General features: G+C 38.1%; 1 protein-coding gene across 1 annotated transcript in view; it reads left to right on the top strand.

Moving 5' to 3' along the window:
* Positions 1–24,851, top strand: part of lama2 (laminin subunit alpha 2) — a 630,991-nt gene that overhangs the window by 446,908 nt on the left and 159,232 nt on the right. Inside the window, 3 exon segments of the mRNA XM_062978830.1 lie at positions 783–900; positions 5,948–6,082; positions 11,294–11,418. Of these exon segments, the coding sequence (XP_062834900.1) occupies positions 783–900; positions 5,948–6,082; positions 11,294–11,418 (378 nt within the window).

Below are 24,851 nucleotides of genomic sequence, written 5' to 3'. Positions count from 1 at the left end.
GAAGCATCACAGACTTATCCACAAGTCATATCAAAATTCATAATTTTGGCCTCAATACTTTCTCTCAATGTATACATGAGGTCAACATATGCACGAGTATTTATAATAGTTTGCCAAGGTAGATCCTATTATAACATCTTTCAGAATATTAACTATGGATAATTTGAGAGACTTTGACTAGTACAGCAGGCATCTACAATAAAGAACATTAAACTACACTCCCCTCTTCCAGATAGACACAAAGAATGTTCTTACCTGGAATGTGTATGCATTTGAACACTTATTTGAGTTTTTTTCATGAAATTTTGACAACATGCTGTATTTCTTCATTTCTATGCCTTTGAAGTCTGATGCATGTCCTATTCATTTAAACCTTTTTCCCCTAAGGTATTTTGGCTTTAAATTAAAAACAAAATAACATTGAAGGTAAATAAGCAAATATATTTTGGTACAGACTAATAATGACTGAAACTAAGTTAAAATCAATGCTAGCTTTGATCTCTCTTTCAGACAGACCAAAATAGATGTTGTTTTCCTTATGTGTATGATGCCAAAGGAATAAGTAAAAGTAGCTGCATTCTATTGTATTAACTTAATCTAAACTAGGATTGAACAGGTTTATCAGCTGAGAGGTAGGGTATGGTGTTTTTGGATGGCTACCTCTACTGGCAAGAGCTATTGAGATTTCCAATCCAACAACATCTGAAGAACTGCATGACCCCCACCCTTACATTACTGGAAACTGGTTTTCAGGGTTTTTTCTCTCTCCTTCCTTCTTCCAGAATTTCTGAGATCTCCATGGAAGTTGCACAGGAAGGAAGTGTATCAGGAAGGACTCCCCGTGCGCAACTGATTGAGAAATGTGACTGTCCTTTGGGTTATTTAGGCTTGTCATGTGAGGTATAGTAACTCTTCCACGTTCATGTCTCTTCAGTAGTGTTTGAGGTTTAGATTGTAATGAAATCACAGAAGCATACATATGAATTATACCCTGGAGGTCATCTAATCCAGTGCAATGCAAAATGGTGATCATTACTAGTCCCCGAGCCATTGGCTGCTAGTCCTTGGCAAGTTTCAAAGAAAGGAAAAATGCTGCCTATATATACAAATTTGATGCTGGTCCCTGACATATCATGAAAAAACTTGCTAGTCACCCACATCAGATAACGCAAAATGTCCTGATCTAATCTGCTCTCCTGCTTAATGCAGGATCCACGATGCAACATGCAATTACAGATAGTTGCCATCATTCCAGATTGTTACGATTATTACTACTTTATTTTCTCTGTATCCATCTGCCCATAAGAGTTTATACTTTATCCCATGTTCCTCCCGCATTCCAAGGAAACTAATAGAGGTTCAGGATCCTCTATATCTCTTTCTGAAATCTTGAAATAGCATAGCCTATTGTTGTTTCTGTTGAGGGCTTTCAAGTCCTTTCTGACTTATGATGACTTTAAGGCAAGTATATCGGGCACAGCGTGTTAAAGTGCTGAGCTGCAGAACTATGATTCTATTATTCTAACTTGCGGACCAAAAGGTCATAGTTTCGAATTCGGGGACAGAGTGAGCATCCGCTGTTAGTTCCAGCTTCTGCCAACCTAGCAGTTTGAAAACATGCAAATGTGAGTAGATCGATAGGTACCGCTCCTGCGGGAAGATAATGGCGCTCCATGCAGTCATGCCAGCCACATGACCTTGGAAGTGTCTGTGGACAACGCTGGCTCTTCAGCTTAGAAACAGAGATGAGCATCAGCCCCCAGAGTCAGACACGACTGGACTTAATGTCAGGGGAAATCCTTTACCTTTACCTTTATCAGGGGAATTTCTTGACAACATTTGGCCTTGTTTTCCTCTAAGGCTGAAAAAAAAGATGAGGTCACCCAATGGGCTTCTATGATTAAGCTGGTATTTGAACCCCATACAAATAATGGTGCCTTCTTGATGCTGCCATCCCAGTTACAGAATACTCTTTTGTATTTTGTACTGGTTGACCCACATATTTTGTCTTTTAGTTGTCAGTTAAAACAATTTTTTGTTAAAGCATTTTGAAAATAAGCAAGTGCTTAAGCTATAATTTATGGCTTAAGATACTTGCAATTTTATTTTAAATCTGTGATTTCATATAATTGTATACCTGTATTGGTATGGGAAATTATTAAGTAACCTGATGTGTTATAAGAAATATGAGCTATAAATTGAAGAAATCATCTTCATCTCTTTGCCCCGGAGTGTGGTAGAGGCTTTTAAGCAGAGGCTGGATGGCCATCTGTCAGGAGTGCTTTGAATGCGATTTCCTGCTTCTTGGCAGGGGGTTGGAATGGATGGCCCATGAGGTCTCTTCCTCCAACTCTATGATTCTATGTGTCATGAATGAGAATTACTCTCAGGCCTTTATAATGCCAGGTAAATAATAGGTGATTGTGCACAAGCTTTAACACTTTTTCAGGCATCCCAAATCCAAGATGTGTGGGAGAAATCTGAAATGATCTGTTACAGCTTTTACAGAGTAATATTACAGTTCCTACTTTATCTCTTGTCTACAATTTTTGAATAAAAAAGAACATTGATAGAAATCCCTTTAATAAAATGTAAGTCTGTGTCTGTTTCCCCATCTGTTGCTTATTCAGAATAATGGAAGCAAGTTTCAATCTCTTCGGAAGAGCAAATACCAAAACTTAATAAATATTCTTCATATCATTGAAAAACCCAAGCCCTGTCTGCTGCTAAACACTAGGAAGCAGCCTTATACTAAACTAGCTGTGCCTGACCACGCGTTGCTGTGGCATAGTCTGGTGTTGTTTGTCAATATGCAGTGGGTTGTTTGTATGTTGTGACTCCTTCCCTCCTTTATACTTACATCAGTAGTAGTACTTGAAGTTTGTTATCTTGCTCAAGTTTCATCTTGAGTGATGATTGCTTGGAATTAGTGTTGTCTTTGGTTTGTGGTGAAACTTGATGTCTGTTTTTGGAAGTATGATTTTTCTTTTTACTGTTTTTGGATAGTCTGGTTCTTTGTAGAGTTGAAGTGTTTTGGAAGTGATGGTCGTTAGTATACATTATGTCCTAAAGCTTGTGGATATACAATATTTTTGGTTGTTCCATTTTCAGCATTGATGAATAGATTTTGTGGTTTTCCGAATCTGGAACATGCCACGTATAACTGTCCATGGGAGAAGCATTCAGTGTCAAGATCAATGCCACAGACTTGTAATGTTTGTCCTTGTGCTTTGTTGATTGTGATCGCAAAAGCTAATCGAATTGTGAATTGGAGTCTGCTGAATTGAAATGGCATATATGTGGGAATCATTGGTATTTGTGGGATGAGAATGTCTTCTTTAAATGGCCCTGTGAGGATTCTTGCCTCAATGACATTTTTCAGTAATGCTGTTCCATTGCATAGTTTGGGTGGGTTGATGTTTCTGAGCATGATAATAGGTACGCCGAATTTCAAGTTGAGTATGTGTGGTGGGAATCCTGGCAAATCTAGTGAATTCGGGAATTCTGTTAGGTAATGAATTGCCTCTTCGGCTTCCACAATTGTGTCAATGGATTTGTATGTTACAGGTTGATTTGGTATGGTTGACAGAATGGTATGATTTAGCGCATAGACATCTATGTTTTTTTTGTGCCAAAATAGCCCGTTCACTGAGCCAGTTTTCATCTTTGTAGTTGTTTTGGATGTTTGGAAATACTTTTTGTAGGAGTTCTTGTTCAGATGTTACAATGTTGCAGAAGTTTTGAGGCAGTGTTATTCGTCCCGTGCTGTGTTCTACTGGCAGCTTGCCATTTCCTATGTCTAACAATTGATGGGTGAATATGTCTGCTATGTGGTCTTTCGCATATTTGTGGTTAGTTGTAATGTTTTAACGTGTTGCCACAAAGTAGAGTATTTCAGGCATGCATTTATTTCATCTGCTGGTGTGGAACAGGGAATTACTGGTAATGTTTGTCTGAAATCTCCTGCTAGGAGTATTTGTGAAAATCTTTAAAAGTCCTAAAAATTTGTGGATGACCGAAATGTTTTGAAACTTGATAGGCTTAAAATCATAAATGATTCCTACAAGTGTGCCAAGTTTCATCCTGAGAGCTGAACCTTAAATTTTTCCCTGTTGCCTCTAATGGAACAAATCTTAATGAAACAATTACAAAGCTTTGCCGAATCGGAATGGGACCCCCTCAGAATCTTTACGAATCAAAGCAGGAGCCATTTGAATCTCCAAAAAAAAGTAATAAAATGGTCAAAAAGTAATAAAATATAATACAAAAATAGAGCATATCTGACTTCCTGTCTCTGGGCAATTCCAATATTTCCCTCTGTAGACACAAAACAACTTGTATAAATATGGTTGTCCATGTCTCCTCTTCCAAGAGTATATATAGCATACTTACTAATACTTAATGATACCACTTACCTTTCCTCTTCATCGTTATTAGCACTTGATGATTTACAAGAAATATTTACAATTTAGTTAAAGATGAAGGGGCCCCTGGTGGCACAGTGTTTTAAAGCTCTGAGCTGCTGAACTTGCGGACTAAAAGGTCCCAGGTTCAAATCCTGGGAGCGGAATGAGCGCCCGCTGTTAGCCCTAGCTCCTGCCAACCTAGCAGTTTGAAAACATGCAAATGTGAGTAGATTAATAGGTTCCGCTCCAGTGGGAAGGTAACGGCGCTCCATGCAGTCATGCTGGCCACATGACCTTGGAGGTGTCTATGGACAACGCCAGCTCTTCGGCTTGAAATGGAGATGAGCACCAACCCCCAGAGTCGGTCACGACTGGACTTAATGTCAGAGGAAATCCTTTACCTTTTCCTAAAGATGAAACACATTAGGGAGAAAAGGAAAGAATGAGGAAAGGAGAGTCAGAAGACAGAGGATTGTTTTTTCTACATTTTTCAGCCTTGGTTGCACTTTTTGGTATGCTAACTGAATTTTACTATTGGGTAAAGAAAATATATGAATGCTAGATGCATTTTATTTCAAGGGCTAATGGTCTCTGTACATGATAGCATTTTTATTCTTTTAAATTTTTATGTTTATGGTCTCTTAAGTTATACAAGAATAAATAATGTAGCTACAAAGACATTTTTGCTGAGTATTACTGGACATTTGCTTGTTACCTGTCAGCCAGGATATAGGCAGATAATAGCCTGTGTCTCTCAAAAACACACAAAGGACCGTGGGAGAACAGAATGCACCTACTCCCTTTATATAACCTGCAGAACAAAATACCTTGAAGGGGGTGGGGGTATCAGTTCATTATCAGAAAATCCATTCTGTACAAGGTGGGAGCATATAAATGAAAGGTTTCTCAAGCTATAATGTGAAATGTCTGGCACTATTGTGTTCCTCCAGGGATATGGTAGAAGAGTTTTCAATTAAAATTAGTCTCTTGCTTATGAAGTGTACTGTGCATTGTTTATAAAGTGGTTTGAAATTTGTTTGCCTTTTAATTGAGGAAAGTAGATTGCCTATAAAACTATTGGGAATAATGATACGTTTGTGACTTTTGTGATCATTCCTTCCCTTTGACAAATGATCTAGTAAGATCGACCTGTTGCCTTTCCAATAAGAATCCTGTATTTATGCCTCTCCTAGTACTTGAAGACCACGACAATTTGGATAACCACCCCTTCCTAATGATATCAACATAACTAGCACTTTTGGCCCAGTTTCCTCTAGGTTTTATCCTAGATTTTATCATTATGTCCTTGTATGTGATTTTTTATGACTTGTTTTTATTGTTGTTTTGATCTGTTTTATTGCCTTGTTTTATTGTTGATGACTGGGCTTGGTCCCATGTAAGCCGCCCCGAGTCCCTTCGGGGAGATGGGGTGGGATATAAAAATAAAATTATTATTATTATTATTATTATTATTATTATTATTATTATTATTATTATTCCCTAGCCATCATATATTTGTTTGTTTTTCTTGATTTTGGCAGACATGTGCTCCTGGGTTTTATAGACTTCCTTCTACATCTGCTAGCAGAAAACCAGGCCCAGCTTTAGGTTCCTGTGTACCGTGTCAATGTCATGGGCATGGCGAGATGTGTGATCCAGAAACCTCAATTTGCCAGGTATAAAGATTATACTTTTCCTAGATTGTTTGCCATATTTTGTCTTTAACCCACCTTTCTTGCATGGAGTTCATTTCCCCTGAAATGACATACAAGCCATTAGACATAACTTTAAAAAATAAAGTGTGGGTCAGGTGCCTATATCTGACCCACACTTTGCTCAATTTGTATGTTTTGCTTTATTTATGCCAGTATTTACCATGGAAAACAAAAATGAAACATGAAATACAAACAAATGTGCTGCAGAAATGTCACTAGCCACATTTTTGGCACATATTTACTTGTTACTTAAGCTTGTCTCCATATCTGTTTACATCCCCTATGAGGAAAATGATGGTCTATTAATTAATCAATTAATACGTTAATTAATAATATCCCATCTTTCTCCCAGTGAGGGATGCAATTAATTAAATACAATTACTATTTTAATAAATATACAAATGTACTTTCTGATTAATCTGCTCATACATTTTAGGAATTGTTTCCAAAAGATAAGTAGGACCAATTGCTACTTTATTTTCTGTACTTGCACAAGCAAAGAAAAAGAAACTCAGTGTAGATGACTGTGAGAAAGATTCAGTAAAAGTAGACAACTGAGATAAGCATTGGCTAATCTATTAGGAGATCCCCATACAATTTTTTTGGCAGCAATGTGGAATGGCCAAGTCAAGGAGTGTCGATTACTGATTTAAAATTGGGTTGTTGTATGTTTTCCGGGCCGTATGGCCGTGTTCCAGAAGTATTCTCTCCTGACGTTTCGCCCACATCTATGGCAGGCATCCTCAGAGGTAGTGAGGTATGGAGAAACTAAGCAAGGAAGGTTTATATATATCTGCAGAAGGTCCAGGGTGAGAGAAGAACTCTTGTCAGTTGGAGACCAGTGTGAATGTTGTAGTTAATCACCTAAATTAGCATTGAATAGCTTCAACTCCTGGCTTCTTCCTGCCTGGGGGCATCCTTTGTTCCGAGTTGTTAGAACCCCTGGTTGATTCATGTCTGGAACTCCTCTGTTTTCAGAGTGTTGCTTCTTATTCAATGTTCTGATTTTTGAGTTTTTTTAAATACTGTAGCCAGATTTTATTCATTTTCATGGTTTCCTCCTTTCTGTTGAAGTTGTCCACATGCTCGTGGATTTCAGTGGTTTCTCTGTGTAGTCTGAAATGATAGTTGTTGGAGTGGCTGAGCATTTCTGTGTTCTCAAATAATATACTGTGTCCAGGTTGGTTCATCAAGTGCTCTGCTATGGCTGATTTCTCTGGTTGAGTTAGTCTGCAGTGCCTTTCAGGTTCTTTGATTCGTGTTTGGACACTGCGTTTGATGGTCCCTATGTAGACTTGTCCACAGCTACATGGTATGCGGTAGACTCCTGCAGAGGTGAGAGGATCCATCTTGTCCTTTGCTGACTGTAGCATTTGTTGGATTTTCCTTGTGGGTCTGTAGATAGTTTGTAGGTTGTGTTTCTTCATCAGTTTGCCTATGCAGTCAGTGGTTCCCTTGATGTATGGTAAGAACACCTTTCCTCTGGGTGGATCTTTGTCTTTACTCTCATGGTTTGTTTTTGGCCTGACAGCTCTTCTGATGTCCATGGCGGAGTATCCATTGGCCTGTAGAGCCCAGTTTAGATGCTTTAGTTCACCTTGGAGGAGGTGAGGTTCACAGATTCTTTGTGCATGGTCTGCCAGGGCTTTGATTGTGCTTCTTTTTTGACTTGGGTGATGGTTGGAGTTTTTTGGCCATGGGGAGCCCTCTCAGCACAGTAGTAGCAAATTTCTATATGGAACACTTTGAAAACAAGCCCTAGAAACAGCACCAAAAAAGGCAACTGTATGGTTCAGATATTTTGATGACACCTTCACCATTTGGAGCCATGGGGAAGAAAAACTCAGCAAGTTCCTGGACCATCTCAACAGCATCCACTCAAATATCCCATTCACCATGGAAAAAGAAAAGGAGGGAAAACTGCCATTTCTAGATGTTCTGGTCATCCGCAAACCCAATCAACAATTGGGCCACACAGTTTACAGAAAACCTACACACAGAGATAGATAACTTCATAAAAACTACATAGAGAAACTACACAGACTACACAGAGAAACCATTGAAATGGACAACTTCAACAGAAAGGAGGAAACCATGAAAATGAACAAAATCTGGCTACCAGTATTAAAAAATCAGAACAGTAAATAAGAAGCATAAAACTTATCTAATTCTGCTTCTTCAGCAGCTGTTGTTGGGGCGTATATTTGGATCACTGTGATGTTAAATGGCTTGCCTTGAACTCGAATTGAGATTGTTCTATCATTTTTTGGGTTATATCCAATCACTGCTTTCGCAACTTTATTATTAACTATGAAGGCTACTCCATTTCTTCTGTGTTCCTCTTGTCCACAGTAGTAGATCTGGTGATCATCTTTTGTGAAGTGGCCCATTCCAGTCCATTTTAGTTCACTGACTCCCAGAATGTTTATCTTTAATCTTGACATCTAACTAATAACCACGTCCAGTTTGCCCTGGCTCATCGATTCCAGGTTCCTATATTGTGTTGATCTTTAGAACATCGGATTTGTCGTTTACCTCCAGCACCATCAGCAGTTAGCCTTTCTTTCAGCTTTGAGCTAACTGCGTCATCACATCTGGAGCTAGTTAGATTAGTCCTCTGCTCCTTCCCAGTAGCATTTTGACCATCTTCCGACATGGGAGTCCTATCTTCTGATGGTATACCGACATTTCTCTGGTTGTACTGATCCATGTAGTTTTCATAGCAAGAATACTGGGGTGGGTTGCCATTACCTTCCCCAGGGATCGTATTTAGTCTGACCTCTCTTCCATGACCTTCCCGTCTTGGGTGGCCCTGCACGGTATAGCTCATGGCATCATTGAGGCACTCAAGCCCCAGCACCACATCAAGGTAACGATCCTTTGCATGGGACTTTCCACAGAAATATAAAAACCTTCCTTGCTTAATTTCTCCATACCTCACTACCTCTGAGGATGCCTGCCATAGATGTGGGTGAAACATCAGGAGAGAATACTTCTGGAACATGGCCATACAGCCTGGAAAACATACAACAACCCTGTGATCTCGGCCATGAAAGTCTTTGACAACACATTGATTTAAAATTGATCTGTGATGTTCACTTGATTTCTAGTGAATGAATAATTGCAAATGGACAAGTCTATCATAGAATATAATGCTTATAATTAACAAAAAAGAAAGATATTGAGAACTTTTTCTCAAGACAAACTGAGGCCTGAAAAAGATAAATTACTTCAGGTCTCAGTCTCCCAGAGTCTTAATTCATTTTTAACCCATTTTGAATGTGAACAAAAATTTATAAGAGTTGGAAGTGAATTTCCACCTATAAATTATTAATTTTCTGCTGTACCTAATCAGTCCACTTCTTTTTGATGCAATGAAATTGCATATCTGAACTACACTAAATGGGCTAAGAATGAGTAAACCGATTATTCTAACATGGACCAAATTTAGGTCCAATAAGAGATTCTTTCTTTTTTTTTTTTTTTTTAAAAAGAAGGATTGTCTTTTCTTCCAGCTGGTCCTTGAAATACTTTTCTATTTTCTCACTAATTTAGGAGACCTTCGTTGGCATCTCTACATATAACATATTGTGACTTCCTTTAAAATGTAAAAATGGGAGTATTTTTACCCCTATAGAGAAAGTCACAATAATGTTTTAACAAACTGACAAAACAAATAAAGAAAAAGTCATCCACCTTGAGATTTCTAACATTAAATGACTTTTTTTAATACAAAACAATAATTTCAACCCCTCTTTTTGCAGAAAGATGGGGTAGTTTTCTACAGATATTGTACAGAAATTGCCGTGTGCTTTTTAATTTTTTGTGCAAAAAAATACTTTTGTTCACACAAAAACATATTTTGCACACAAAAAAGCCTAAATAGACAAAGCATTTAAAAATGTGTGAAACCTCTTGCACAACAGGAAGAAGAATTTTGAAAATCATTCGTTCTTGTGTGAAAAAGTGAAGTACGTGTAAATGACATCTCTGCTTCTGAGAACATCATCTCACCAGTCTTCTCTCCCACAGTTTTTTTCAAAAACATTGTGCAATTGGAATTTATCCCTTCCCTAATGCACTTTTAGGATCTTTCCAGCATTGCAATCTTCATTAGTGCTGAAAAGTTATCACACATAGCATTTGGTACTATCCAATGCCACCCCTTTCCCTACTTTGGCAGATACTTACACACATAGATGACCACAACTAACGTCCCCCTCCCAAATGAAATGAAATGCAAGCAGCATAATATTTTAAAATCACTGGCAGATAAACAGCTACTTTAGATGCTGTCATTCATCCGCCAGTGATTATTCAAGTTCGGTGTTTAGTAACAAGAACAGCAAAGAAAAATTCATGAAATCAAATCAATGCTTTTTAAAGTGTCAGACACAGTTACATTTCTAAGGGTGTGTGGGAGAGAGACTGCAGAACTGGGACACTCTGCCACAAAAAAAGTGGTAAGGGGGCAATAAACAAACTTTTACTTTCTTGGCCTGACCAAGCCCCAGTTGGTGGAGGGGGCAGTTTTTTGTCAATTGAATTTTATAGACCAAAAAAGGTGTAAAAGTGAAAGGAGAACAATTGGAAATATCCACCTTTTCCCCTTATGTGCCCTTTGCACTTATAAGCCACATCTAAAACCTGCCCACCAAAATTGACATTGAAGTAGAATTGAATATTCACATCACAAATGGTAGCAGAACAATACTAAGAAAGGTCATTCAGTTTTTGTGTTAATAAATACAAAGGCTTTCTTAAACAGCCTCCCACAAAAGCACAACAAAAAATGGGCAATGACATGTGATAAGCCCCAGCTGAAGATGCAAATATTCTGCTTCAGCTTTGATTCATTGCCTTGTGCAATAAAGCCCCAAATGCAAGGTGCTGTGACAAACCTTCAAATTGCTTGTATGCTTTTCAGGTAGAATTGTGAATAAAATAGTATCATTGGATTCAGAGTGGATTTTCTTTTGAGTTTTGTGGAGCGGGAGATGTGCTTTTTCCCCTCTTATTTTTGTCATAGAAAGTACCAACGAAAGGATAATAGCATGATGTTGTGTGCCTGGGGTTGAGTAAGATACCCCTTCAGTAATCAATCCTTTGTGGCTGACCAACGAAAGGATAATAGTGTGTTGTTGTCTCTTTTCCTCTGCTTTTGCCCCATAGAACTGTCGTCACAACACTAGTGGTGACCATTGTGAAAGGTGTGCACTCGGGTTCTATGGGATTGTTAGAGGATCTCCAAATGACTGCCAACCTTGTGCATGCCCTCTGACTGTGTCAAGCAACAAGTAAGTATATATTATGATTCTGCCTTGGCCTTTGGTCTCAGTCTGTGCTGGGATCCTCCTGAATCAGCTATCCATGATTTTTAAAAATAGAGAGCATGGAACCATCTCTGTTAAATTACCTTGCTTCAGAAATTGCTTCCAGGCCAATTAGCTATGTAAAAATCTATAAGGGGTGGGAAATGTAATAGTCAACGGATAATGAATGAGTATTATAAAAATTATTCTCACAAATGAAGCTAGAAAAGAGCTTTTCAAGTTCAATTTAGTCACCAGGGAGCCATAGAGAGACTTATGCTCATATTTTGTATCACTATAAAAGCATTACAATGCCTTGCTGTGTGCTTTAAAACTTATTGAGTTCTTATTTAATGTTATGTTGGTTTGGGATAACTTGTGAACTATCAAATAATTTTGTGCTGAATTCATTTGGTTGGTGTAGTATGCTAATAACCTTCCCATACTATCGTTCTTCAGTAAATGTGACTTAAAATTCTGTTAATTTTCTTCTGAGAAGAGTCCATTTTCCCCTCTTGCTGTCATTTTAATACTATCTCTAATTACTAAATTAAAAGACTGCAAATCTTTAGTATTATGTCATTCCTCACTGCTTCATTTGAAGATGTTATGTGTTTTTTAATCCAGTAGTGTGATTTCAAATTGTATGCATACGTTTCACTGAAAAGAGGAAATTCTAGTTTCATATTCCTTTAGACAGGAAGCACTTATTGACAGAATATAAGGCATCCTTTGCCTATACAAAAAAATTGCTAGACTGGCATGATTACACACAAAACATCCAGCTAGCCGGCATTCAAAGGTGTAGATGAACTGCTTCTGTCAGCAGAAATAGGAGAGAGATTTGTGCTCCAGACTCGTTTATGCCCCCCAAACCTGCTTCCAGTGTGCAGGAAACCCCTACAAGGCCAATGTTTGGCTGCTGTGAAGGCTACATGGACTTAGGGGCAGGAAAGAAAGTTCATTTGTTAATTTAGGTAACTGGTGTTATTAATGAATGCTATTATTTAGTAGGTAACCTGAAAAGAGAACAAATTCTACCAGCTTCCTGATGCATAGTCCTGTTGAGCTTTGTCAGTATGAATTTGGCTGGTGGATGTGGGTTCAACATATCCATGATACACTTGAGTACTTCAGTCTACAGAGTTGGTGTGGCATGCTGGATGATAGCCTGAACTACAAAACTGTGAAGTCCCTGACTAGAATCTTATCTCTGATGTTGGTATCATTAGAATTTCAAGCAAACCAGTCTCTCTTAGCCTCATTTCAGCCTTACTGTATAAAATAGGTGGTATCGTTATGATAATATACCAACATATTATAATGGCAGTCAAGAGTGTTGTACTAGCACCCTGCGTCCCCTTCTACACTGCCATGTAATCCAGATTATCAAATCATATAATCCAGATGATCTGATTTGAACTGGATTATGAGTCTGCACTGCCATGTAATCCAGCTCAAAGCAAATAATCTGGATTTTATTTGCCAGTGTAGAAGAGGCATGGGAGACAAAGGTTCATATACTTGATCAGCTGTGGTAATCTCACAGCATTTGGACCCTACTGAAGTTCTCTATTCCCAAAGGCAGCCTCACATGAAGTGAGTTACAATAGTCCAGGTGGGATGCAATCAAGACATTTGTGACCATAGCCCCTATTTGGGCAAGTCATACAGTATTTTAGTCTTAGAGCAGTGGTTCTCAACCTGAGGTCCCCCCCTTTTTTTGGCCTACAACTTCCAAAAATCCCAGCCAGTTTACCAGCAGTTAGGATTTCTGGGAATTGAAGGCCAAAAACATCTGGGGACCCCAGGTTGAGAACCACTGCCTTAGAGAAAGGCAATAGCAATCCTCCTTTAATAATTCATGCAGAGGAATCCCTGTGATAGATTTGCCATATGTCAATGTTAACACGCCACACATAGCATCAGTGTTAATGTAGGGATTGTTTGGAGGAATTCAACTAGATACAACAAAAAGAATTGCAATTTTTAAAGACTAAAACTACTGGGATATAAAGATATGGCTTCAAACAATGGCTTCAAACTACAGGAAAGGAGATTCCACCTGAACATCAGGAAGAACTTCCTCACTGTGAGGGCTGTTCGACAGTGGAACTCTCTTTCCCGGACTGTGGTGGAGGCTCCTTCTTTGGAGGTTTTTAAGCAAAGGTTGGATGGCCATCTGTCGGGGGTGCTTTGAATGTGATTTCCTGCTTCTTAGCGGGGGGTTGGACTAGATGGCCCATGAGGTCTCTTCCAACTCTACTATTCTATGATTCTATGATATTGTCACTTTCACTCAGTAGGCTTGTGCACGGATTTGGTTGGGTTGGTTCCCTTTGGCCAATTTGGTTTGCTTGGTTTGTTCGGCTGGCCGTAACGGTAAGGGCTCCGCTGCCATGTTTTTTTGGCCGAAACAGGCCACATGGCAGCCAGTTAGAGCTCCTCCTGTCCTATTCGGCATCAGGCAGCGCATGAAGAGGCTGCTGCATGCTCACATGGGGTTTCCCTGTGAGTCCTGTCCGTTGGGCCAATCAGAATAGAAGAACGCAGTGACGTATCTTAAGCAAGCTGTGTCTATTTAATAGGGTGAGTGCCTCCATGGCTTTCAGTTGTGTCCTGGCTCTAGAAAAGTGCTTCAGCCAGATTGCCTTGCCACTCGCTCTCAACTTTATTTTTTGGCTTGACTTGGTCTTTTTGATTTTCCTCTAATTTATTTTCTTGGGAAAATGCAGGATGGGTGGGGTGCACACTGTGGCCTTTGCCAGTAGTAAAAAAGAAAGTGTAATAGTAGGGAAGTGGGCTGTGTGATATGGAAGTGCATCTTTGACATTTGTCAGGAAGGAATGGAGGCCTACTGCTGCTCCTGGAGAAGTTACAGGACGGAGCCAGGGGGATACCTTTGGGGGAACTTTTTAAAGGAGATTTTATTTCTAAAAAGAAAAATTCCTAAAAATCAGGGGATGACCCAAACATTATGAAACTTGGCGAACTAACAGTGGTAGATGTGTCCTCCAAGTGTGGTCATTTTCATCCCAATAGCCCTAAAAATTACAGGAAAGGGAGCCCAGGAAGTCCCCCCCCCCCCATTGCTGCCAATGGGCTGGATCCAGCTGTATTTTTGGCTACAGAACAAAAACAGCTATTTGAATACCTACCAACTTTTGGGAAGCATGCAAAAACAGATATGGGGGTCTCCCAAAATTCAGCCAGCAGAAACTGATTGAGGTTCAGCCAAAATGCACAAGTGTACTACTCAATGAATTTGTATACAGTTTGACTTGTGGGATGTTAAACATATCTAGACTGTTTTTGTAATAGAGCAGAATACAAAGTTTTCTGTATATGCCTTACCAAAACATTCTAAAATATAGTTTAAGATGGATATTGAATTTACTAACTACTGCAATGTAATGAAAAAGGAGCTTTCCTTTGATGTCTAACTCCAAGAGTAGTCCCATCTGAAATCCAGGTGTTGGATAAATAGATTGGTTGCAGCTGATAGCTTTACCTTCCTGATAATTATCACCAAGTTTTGTATCAAGAAACATATCATGAAGTTTCACCAAGATAGAACTACAATATGCCTCTCCTTTTGTAATACTCACTTGTACCTTGATACAGTCATGTAGTGACTAGTAGAGGGAGGTTGGTGTCTAAAAAAGCAGCTGGTTGTGTGACTATAGCCAAATGCACAATGATTTTATTTATTATTTATTTATTTACAACATTTATACCCCGGGACTCAGGGCGAATTACAAAAATTGGCAAAATTTAATGCCCAAAATGCAATCATAAAAACAAAACAATATAAACAGATCCATTAATAATATTGTTAAAACACATTATAAAAACCTGATGATGCCATTTTGCAGAAAGGATGCCTTCATTGTCACATAGTGAGGTGGTTCTCAACTTTTGGGCTATTCTCCACTGGCATTCAGTTTCCAAAGGGATGTGTTGTGGAGAAAAGCAAAAATGTGAGCTACTTTGAGAATCTATTTTACAGAGTTAACAATGTGTTGGATAATGACTTTGTGATCAATTTGTTTACATTCTTTGCACAGGCCTAATTTTATTACCCATTCAAGCAATACTGGTTTAATGCATTTTAAGCAAGTTAAGGGATGCTGACACCACTACAGCATAAGGGAAAGCTTTGGTGTGGAGCTATAACTGCTTTAGAAGCATTATTCTATTTCAGTACTTCATGTGTAATAATCGGGAATCTGGTGCACTTGGTTTTTGTCAGTGGTATTCCTCATATCACTCATACTTGCACACCCCCTCATCATGTGGTTGAGTTTGATTGTCTTCCAGAGGTAGAGTCTTGGCAGTGATCCAAAAATGACTGTAAAGCCCTATTGTGGATCCACATGGTCTTTCATACTGAGGGCACTTCCAGACAGCGGCAAAATGCGAGTTTTAAAAGTGGGGCAAAAAAATCCCAGGACCTGATAGCAAGTCCACATAGAGATCTCTCAGTCCCTGGAAATGTTCCCTGTCATCCTCACACCTTCCTTTGAAGCAAAGTTTACAAATCCGCAGGATAGAGAGGGGACAGGGAAGATCAGGCGGAAGTTTTTTTTTAAAAAAAAAAACCCCGAGATGCACTGGACCTCATATGCGCTCATGTGGAGATCTTAAAGTAAACACAAGCAGATTTCTTATTTTCTCTCTTCACCAAATTATAAATTCAAGCCCTGTTTAATATTTTAAAGATTAGTAAAAAAAGAAATAGTTGCAGAGAGTTCTAATTGATTTCCAACAGTTCTTAGATGGAGCCATCTGTGTGTCTGTGGCTCCATTTTTTGAAAGCCCAATCAGCTGTTTTGGGCTTTTAAAATGTGCACAGGTGGTGGAGCTGTCCACACTAGGGGCACAGAAGGAAGTCACATGTTTTCCATGCCTGCAGGGCTATACATTCATGCAAAGATGTGCATTGTTTGGGCAGAATCATGTTTTTTTTTTTTTAATAATTTTTATTAAGATTTTCAAAAAGACAAATACAACATCAAACAAAGGGTTAAATGGGTGTGAGGGAATAGGGGAATGGGTGCTAGGGAGGCTTGGAATGTAATGAAATTAAAAGGGACGGAAGAAAAAAAAAAGAAAGAAAAAGGGTCTGGTTGTGCGGGCGGGTACAACCAGATTGAGAAAAGTGCTGCACGCTACTAGAGAAGACGTACAGAAAAGAAAAAAAAAAAGGAAAGGGAAAAAAAATAGACAGAGGGTTAAAAACATAAGAGACTTCCGCGACGCATCGTAGAGGCTTGGATTTTGCTTAGTCCATCTTTTCTTGCAGTCTTCATTCGATTCTTCTGTTCCTTTAAGAGTTCTGTTCTTCTCAATCTCTGTTGTAGGATGTTTAGGGTGTTTAATTGTCTGTTTATTTATACGTATATCTATATATTTATTTTTGTCTAAAAATTTTATTTATTTATTTATTTATTTTTTGTTTATTTATCCTCTATTTATTTGTTTTTAGGTTATATGGAAATATAGATTCCCATCAGGTTCGGCTCGAGGTCGGGTCTAGTTCTTATGCCTCAGTTTAAGATGTAATCGGGAGTCATTTTTATTGATTAAGTTCCTTTTTTTTTTCCCTCTTTTTTTTTCTTTTTTTTCCCCTTCCCTCTTTACATTTGTTTTGTTTTATATTATTTGTTTATTTATTTGTTACCTTGTGATAAAAAATGTGACTTAATCTTGAGTAGCATCTCCTTTCTATTTTATTCTTTTAATTCATTTGTACTGATATATCTATCCACCTGTTGCCACATAGTTTCTGTTCTTGGAGTTCCCTTTTGTTTTGCTAATAAAAATGTTAATCTATCCATATTTTTTATTTCGAGGACTTTTACTAACCATTCTGTTTTTGTGGGTACTTCCTTTTGTCGCCAATGTCTGGCATAAACTATTCTAGCTGCTGTAGTGAGGAAAATCATCAGTTTCTCGTCGTTTGACCCTGCTTGTAGTTTTGATATACCTAATAAGTAGGTTTCTGGTAATTGAATAAATTTCGCCTCTAATATTTTTTGTATATTGTTGTGTATCATAGTCCAATATTCTCTTGCTTTGCAACATTTCCACCATAGGTGGTAAAAGCCACCTTCCTCCCTCCCACATTTCCAGCAGTTCGTGTTTAAATTTTTGTTTATGTAGCCAAGTTTTTTTGGTGTCATGTACCATCTATAAAATAGCTTCATCCAATTTTCTTTTAGTTCAAGGGCATATGTTAGTTTCAATTTTCTGATCCAACATGCCTCCCATTCTTCTAAGAGGATTGGTCTGGCAATATTTTTGGACCATTTGGTCATGCAATTTTTAATATAATTTGTTTCTGTCTCCCATTCCAATAATATTTTATAAATTTTGGAGATAAGTTTCTCGTCAGTAAATAATACTCTGTCCCATAAATTGTTTTTATCCATAAAGCCTATTGGTCCATCTCTTTTGAAGTATTCCCTGAGTTGGCCATATTGTAACCAAGATACCTTAATTTTTCCCTCTAGCAGTTCCTGGTGTGATTTTAATATCCAATTTGGGCCCTGTTTCTTCAGTAGATCTTCATACTTTGGCCAGCTATTCCACCCCATTAATCTTCTTTGCACTGCCTCTAAGGGAGAGATCCATTTTGGTGTCCTACTGTACATTCTTGTTTTATATTTTTGCCATGTTTTTATTAGTGCCGACCTTATGGGGTGATTATAGAAATTTTTTTCTATTTTTGTTCTTTCGTACCATAAGTACGAATGCCAGCCTACCCGAAGGTCGAATCCCTCAATGTTTAATATTTTTCTATTTCTGAGTTGAATCCAATCTTTTATCCATATTAAGTTACAAGCTTCGTAATAGATTTTAAGGTTTGGTGCTGCAAAGCCCCCCCTATTTCTATCATCTGTTAAGTTTTGCATTTTAATTCGGGGTTTCTTCCCCTGCCAGATGTATTTACTTAAATCTTTATTCCAATTTATGAAGTTTTTCTGATTTCGTAAGATTGGTAAGCATTGGAATAGGTACAGCATTCTTGGGAGAATATTCATTTTAATGGTCGAGATCCTTCCCCAAAGTGAGATTTTTAGGTTCTTCCACCTATCTAAGTCCTTTTTGATCTCGTTCCAAGTTTTTAGGTAATTGTTTTGCAGTAGTTGGATGTTTTTTGATGTTAGTATTATTCCTAAATATTTTAGTTTTGTGGAAAGTTGGATGCCTAATTGATTAGCTATTATTTCCTGCCTCCTCTTGGATATGTTTTTTGCTAACGCCTTAGTTTTATTCAGATTAATTTTTAACCCCGCTAGTGCACCAAATTGTTTAATGACTTCCATCCATTTTTCTCCGGTATTCATTGGATTTTCTACAAAACAGATAATATCATCTGCGTACGCTTTTACCTTATAGGTTATATTTGCTCCTTGTAATTCTTTATTGTCCCTTATATTAGTTAACAATATTTCCAATGTCATAATGAAGATTAGTGGGGATAAGGGACATCCCTGCCGCGTTCCTTTTTCGATATTTAGTAGTTTGGTTTCCTGTCCATTAATTCTAATTTTGGCATTTTGATTTTGGTAGATGGCTTCTAGTGAATTTCGAAAGTAGTGACCCATATCTAATTCTTGTGCTAAAAGTTTGAAAAAATCCCAGTTAACCCTATCAAATGCTTTTTCTGCGTCAATCGCTATGAATAGTACCTCCCTTTGGATGTTTTTTTCATAGTAGTCTATTAAATTAATTACCATCCTAACGTTGTCTTTAATTTGTCTGTTAGGCAAGAAGCCCGTTTGATCTTGGTTGATCCAATTTTCTAGAAAGTTTTTTAATCTGTCTGCCATGATACTTGAAAAGATCTTGTAATCCACATTAAGTAATGAGATGGGTCTATAATTTTTAATGTCCTCTTGGTCAGTATTTTCTTTATGGATTACCGTGATTAAAGCTTCTTTCCAAGAGTCCGGCATGTTTTTCACTTCCCTTATCAAATTCATTATTTTTTGTAGGTGTGGAGTCAGTTCTTTTTCAAATGTCTTGTAATAAATTGCGGATATACCATCTGGACCCGGTGATTTTGTCCCGTCTAATTTTTTAATAGCCTTTTGAATTTCGTTCCCTGATATTTCCTTATTTAACCTTTCTCTGTCTTCCTCTTTAATCTTTTGTAGGTAGAGTTTGCCCAAATATTTTGAGATATTCTCTTTTTCCACCTCATCCTTCTCGTATAGCTTACTGTAGAACTTAAGGAACTGGTTTAGGATTTCTTTCTCTGTCACGTAGATTTTATCCTCTAATTTAATTTTATTTATATAGGTTGCCTCTTTCTTCCTTCTCAATTTCCTGGAGAGCCATCTCCCCGGCTTGTTTGCATTCTCGAAGTAATTTTGTTTAACAAATTTTAATTGATTGGCTCTTTGTTCTAACTCAAGGAATTCTCGTTTTTTTTGGTACAATTTGAGTTCCTTTAGTATTTTTTGGTTCTTGGGGTTAACTTTTAACTCTTTTTCTAATTGAATTATTTTCCCTACTATCAAATTAAGCTGTTCTTGTCTCTCTCTCTTTTTTCGGGCGCCTTGCTGTATGAGGTACCCTCTCATAGTCGCTTTGCTGGCGTCCCATATGATATTAGGGGGGGTTTCTTGATTGTTGTTTATAGTAAAAAATTCCTCCAGTAATTTCCTGTTAGTTTCTATATCCTCTTTCTTTTTCAGTAGATTACTATCTAATCTCCATCTCCAGCTGTTTTTATTTTGATTAAGAGTCAATTCCAAGGGGCAGTGGTCTGAATATACTCTTGGCAATATATTCGTTTTTTTTCACTCTTATTGATAAGGAGTTTGATACCCAAATCATGTCAATTCTAGACCAGCTTTTGTGTCTCTCAGAGAAAAAGGTATAGTCTCTTTCACCTTCATGGTGTAATCTCCATATATCGACTAAATTATATTCTTCTTTGAGGTTTTGGAGATCTTTTGGTAGTGTTCCCTTGTATGTTTTTTTTCTATGTCCCTTCCCTGGGTTTTTGTCTATCTCATAGTTAAGAACTCCGTTAAAATCGCCCATCATAATCATATTATCAATTTCCTTGTTTGATATTAGATCTTTTAATTTTTTGGTGAATGCCGATTTATTCCCATTGGGGGCGTAAATGTTGCAAAGCAATATTTTGGTCCTTTCTATGGTAATAGTTACTCCTAATATCCTTCCCTCATGGTCTTTGAAGGACATTTGGGCTGGGATTTTGGAGCTAATATACGTAACTACCCCCCTCTTTTTCTGGGTATCTAATGAGTGGAACTCTTGTCCTAATTTATTTTGGATTAGATAATCAGCATGCTCTAATTTGATATGTGTCTCCTGTAAAGAAATTATGTCATATTCAGATTTTTTTAATTTATTATATATTTTATTGCGTTTTTGGGGGGCATTCAGCCCATTTACATTGTTACTATATATTTTAAGTTGTTTTATCATGTTGAGTCGGTTTCATTTCCACTTTCCCCTTTCCCCTCCTCATCTGAGAGGTAGGTAGGGTTCTCCTCAGTCTCCATAACTTCTAACACTTCTTTGTCTCTCCTTTGTATTTCTCTTTCCATAGTCTGATTCGTGGCTCCTTTCAAATTTAGTGTGTCAAAATTCTCCTCTTCCTTATTTTCACGTGTTTTCCTGTTTGCCTTTTTCCACCTGTATTCTTGTTCTTCTGATTCTCCGACTTTCCCCTGGACATCCTCTTTCCCTCTTTCTTCCCTATCCTTTTTTATTTTTTTGTAAAAGTTTTCTGCTTTCCCTTCTGAGGTTATCCAGTGTTTCTGACCTTTGTAAGTAGTCATGAGACCTTCAGCTTTTTCCCACCGAAATCTCAAGTTTTGTTTCTTTAATTCATCCACTAGGAATAGGTATTTTCTCCTTCTATTGAGAGTTTCCGTCGGGTATTCCTTTAAGACCACGATTCTCTTTCCTTTATAGATTGGATGTTCATTATTCGCCTTCAACATTTCGTCTCGGAAGATCTTTTTTGTAAAATTCACTATGATGTCTCGCGGGGTCTTATTCCTTCTTGCATAATTTGTGTTAATTCTGTATATCCGGTCGGTTCTGTCATCAGCTTCTTCTATTGTGCATTGAAGAGAATCCGCAATTATTTCCGTTATGATCTTCCTTATATTCTCTTTCACGTCCTCCCACACATTGCGAAATCTCAGCTGATACTCCAGTTCCTTCGACTCCAGCCATTCTTGTTTGACTTCTAATTTCGTTGTTTTGGAATCCAAGGTTCTCACCTCACCCTGGAGCCTTTCATGTGAGTTTTGGAGATCTATTTTGTCTATTTTTAACTCCTTCAGTTCCTGGTTCAGCCCTTCAATTTCCTGTTTCATTCCTTTCAGTTCCGTTTTTATTTCCCTCCTAAAATCTGCCATCTGTTCTTGGGCGATTTTTTGGTACATTTCCTGTTTCTCCTGCATTCTCTGCAGTTCTCTTAAAATAGTGTCAGTCATTTCCTTTAGCTGGGACTCCTCTGATATGGAGGCTCTTTTTTGTAATGTTTTGGTATCTCTTAGTTCCTTCTCGCTTCTAAGTCTGTATGCCATCTCTGTTTCTTTAGGTTTTTAACCTGTTTGCTTGGCTTCGAAATAGGCTCCTTTTTGTTATGCCTGTAATTTTTTCCCTTTTTTTTTGTCCTAGTTGGTGAGATAAGCACAAAAGGATTATTTATATTCTTCGTGATGTCAGTAGAACCTATTAATTTATCAATAGCAGACCCCTTGTTTGGATCTTCTCTTTCCTCCAAACTCTCTTACCTACACCTCCTTCCTTCCTTGTTTTCTAGATTCGGCTTTTGCTTCTAATCGATTATACTTATTTTCCTATTTCCCCTAGCTACCGGAGGTACTACAATTATCGTTATGACTTTACTAAGTAGGTAGATTGTGTAGGTTTTGTTATGGCTTAATTACCTTATGATGCCTTACATTGGGGTTTGCTTATGTTGTATCGCGCCGCCAGCGAGTTCCTCCGGGTCTCGTTGGGATCTCGTGTTGTTTCGCTAGTCTCTTTGGGGTTAGTCAGTCTCGCGCTAAAGTCCGTGAGTGTGTGTGCCCGTCGGTGTCCACTGGGTCCCTCCGGCCGTCTGCCTCTCTGTCCAGGACCATGCACAGTCGCTATCTCCACTCCTCTTCCTACCCCGTCGGCGTTTCCAAGGTCAACCCCTCAGGTTCGCCATGATCCTTGACTCTCCGTCTTTCCCTGACAGTGAGACTCCTCCACAGATCCACCGTCTCACCAGACCCTCCCTTCCTTTGCGGCAGCCCCACTCCGCTCTCGTGAGGCCGGCCACCCAAGGAGTTGGTGAAGCTATTACTTTCCTAGTCTGTATGCTTATTGTTTAAACGCCCCCTTATACCCTACCACCGTTCCTTTTTTTTTCTTACTTTCTTACTTTGTTAGGATCTGCAAGGTTTGAGAAGATCTTTTACCTCTGTGATGCGAGGCTCTCTCTTATAATCGCTTTCTTCCGAAGCGCATTCTCGGTCTGTGAAATGTGTGGGGCTGGAGATTGTGAAGACGAGCAATGCTCGTTTTCACCCTTTTCCACGGTCCGCCGTACCCTGTGGCACCCTAGGCAGAATCATGTTTTATGCACACCTTTTAACTTGTGCTTTTCAGATGTTAACCCAATTCCACCCAAACTTTACCCAAACATCATTTAGTCACCCCCCCTTTTATCATAGTTACTTCTGAATTTTATTGCATGTGTAGAAGGGTCTTGAGGACATAGATTTCCAGTTGGAAAGTGGTCATGATAAGGGTTTGTTTGATGCGCCTTCCTGTTAGCATGTGCCCCCTTTTTGCCCTCTATTTGTGTCTTTTCAAAATTCATAACATTGTTGGTAACAGCTGACCTCCAGTTAGAATGCTTGTGGGACAGGGCTTCCTAGTTCTTGGTGTTTATACTACTTATTTAAGGTTAGCTTTACGCTCATGTTTGAATCTCTTTTGTTGTCCACTACCATTCCATTTTCCATTCTTGAGCTGAGAATAAAGTAACTGTTTTGAGAGATAGTGATTGAGCTTTTGGACACAAATCCCAAATACATTGAATATACTCAGATTGCTGAAAACACAGGCATATCTCAATTAATAAAGCCTCTGACAAAGAAACTCTTTTATAGAAGCCCAGCCCCCCTTTTCTTGCTTTTTAGCTGGAAGTTTTTTTTTGTTTTTTGTTTTGTTTTTTACAGTACTGGCATTGTGAGGAGAAATGGTGAAAGACAGTCTTTCAGTGTGGGATTACAGTACCATACCTGCAGTAAACAATGCAATTAAGTTTGACCTGGGATTATCCTAGGTGATCCTACAATAGCTGTGTGTGCTATAGGGAAGTTAAAAAATCTGCCTTCGAGAATCACTTACTGAGGATGAGTGAAGAGCAAAACTGAAAAAGGGAGGAAAGCATATTAGCCTGCCTTGGCAGGTACCATATCATGTTGAAAAAGCATAGATATACAAGTTTCACCATCAAAATCATGTGGAGAGTGTTGAAAGAAAAATAATAATAATCTAAGTTGCATTTTGGAAGAAGCTTTCAAGTGGTCTTAGAAGATTCAAAATGTTTTTGTTTACTTATACAAAGTTTAAATAACCTGGTCATTTCAGTTCATCTATTCATAATGTTAGTTTTGAATAAAAAGTTTGCTGCAACATGTTGAACTGCATTTTTTCTTTTTTGCTGTAGAAACCTATCCATATTCTCTCCATATTATTTCTACTTCCAATGTGATTTTTTTTGGCAGAGTAGTAAAGCCCAAGAATATATCTATTTGTTAGCTGAAATAGACCTGTACTAAGTGATATTTGTGGTCCCACATGCACTTTGGTTGAAATAAGATATATTTTTAAATTAAGAGTATACCTATAGATGTTGCTATGCTACAACTGCCATTAGCCTTATCTAAGATAACAAATGGTGCAGGATAATGGGAGTTGCAATTCAACAACATTTGGAAGGTCAGATATTCTACTGAAAAATATCCAAAATATTCCATAACTTTGTTCAGTGATTAACCAGTCATTCAGTCAGTAATTCATATAGTCAGTTGACATTGACTTTAAGGCAGTTAACAACAAAACTTTATATGAATTGTATATAGGAACTGTTTTGAAAATGGAAGAAAGTGTTCAGTCAGATGCAAAATATCTGCTATTATGCTGTAAAAATATGTATAAATACAGATTTTGTGTGTACAAATATGCATTACTGGATGGCAGGATTCTTAACAGGTTTTCAATAATGGCAAAAAAAAATAAAAAGTCTAAGGACCTCATCACAAATGTCTAAATTCGGCAGCATGCATCAGTTTAGCCTAGGTCACCCATGGAGCCCGCCAGCTCCCATCAAACAATGCCGGTGCAGCTTAGTAGGT

The sequence above is a fragment of the Anolis carolinensis genome, chromosome 1, assembly GCF_035594765.1.
Source record: "Anolis carolinensis isolate JA03-04 chromosome 1, rAnoCar3.1.pri, whole genome shotgun sequence".
Classification (NCBI taxonomy): Eukaryota; Metazoa; Chordata; class Lepidosauria; order Squamata; family Dactyloidae; genus Anolis; species Anolis carolinensis.
The sequence above is the reverse complement of the archived record's forward strand: the minus strand, read 5'-3'. Positions and strand labels throughout refer to the sequence as shown.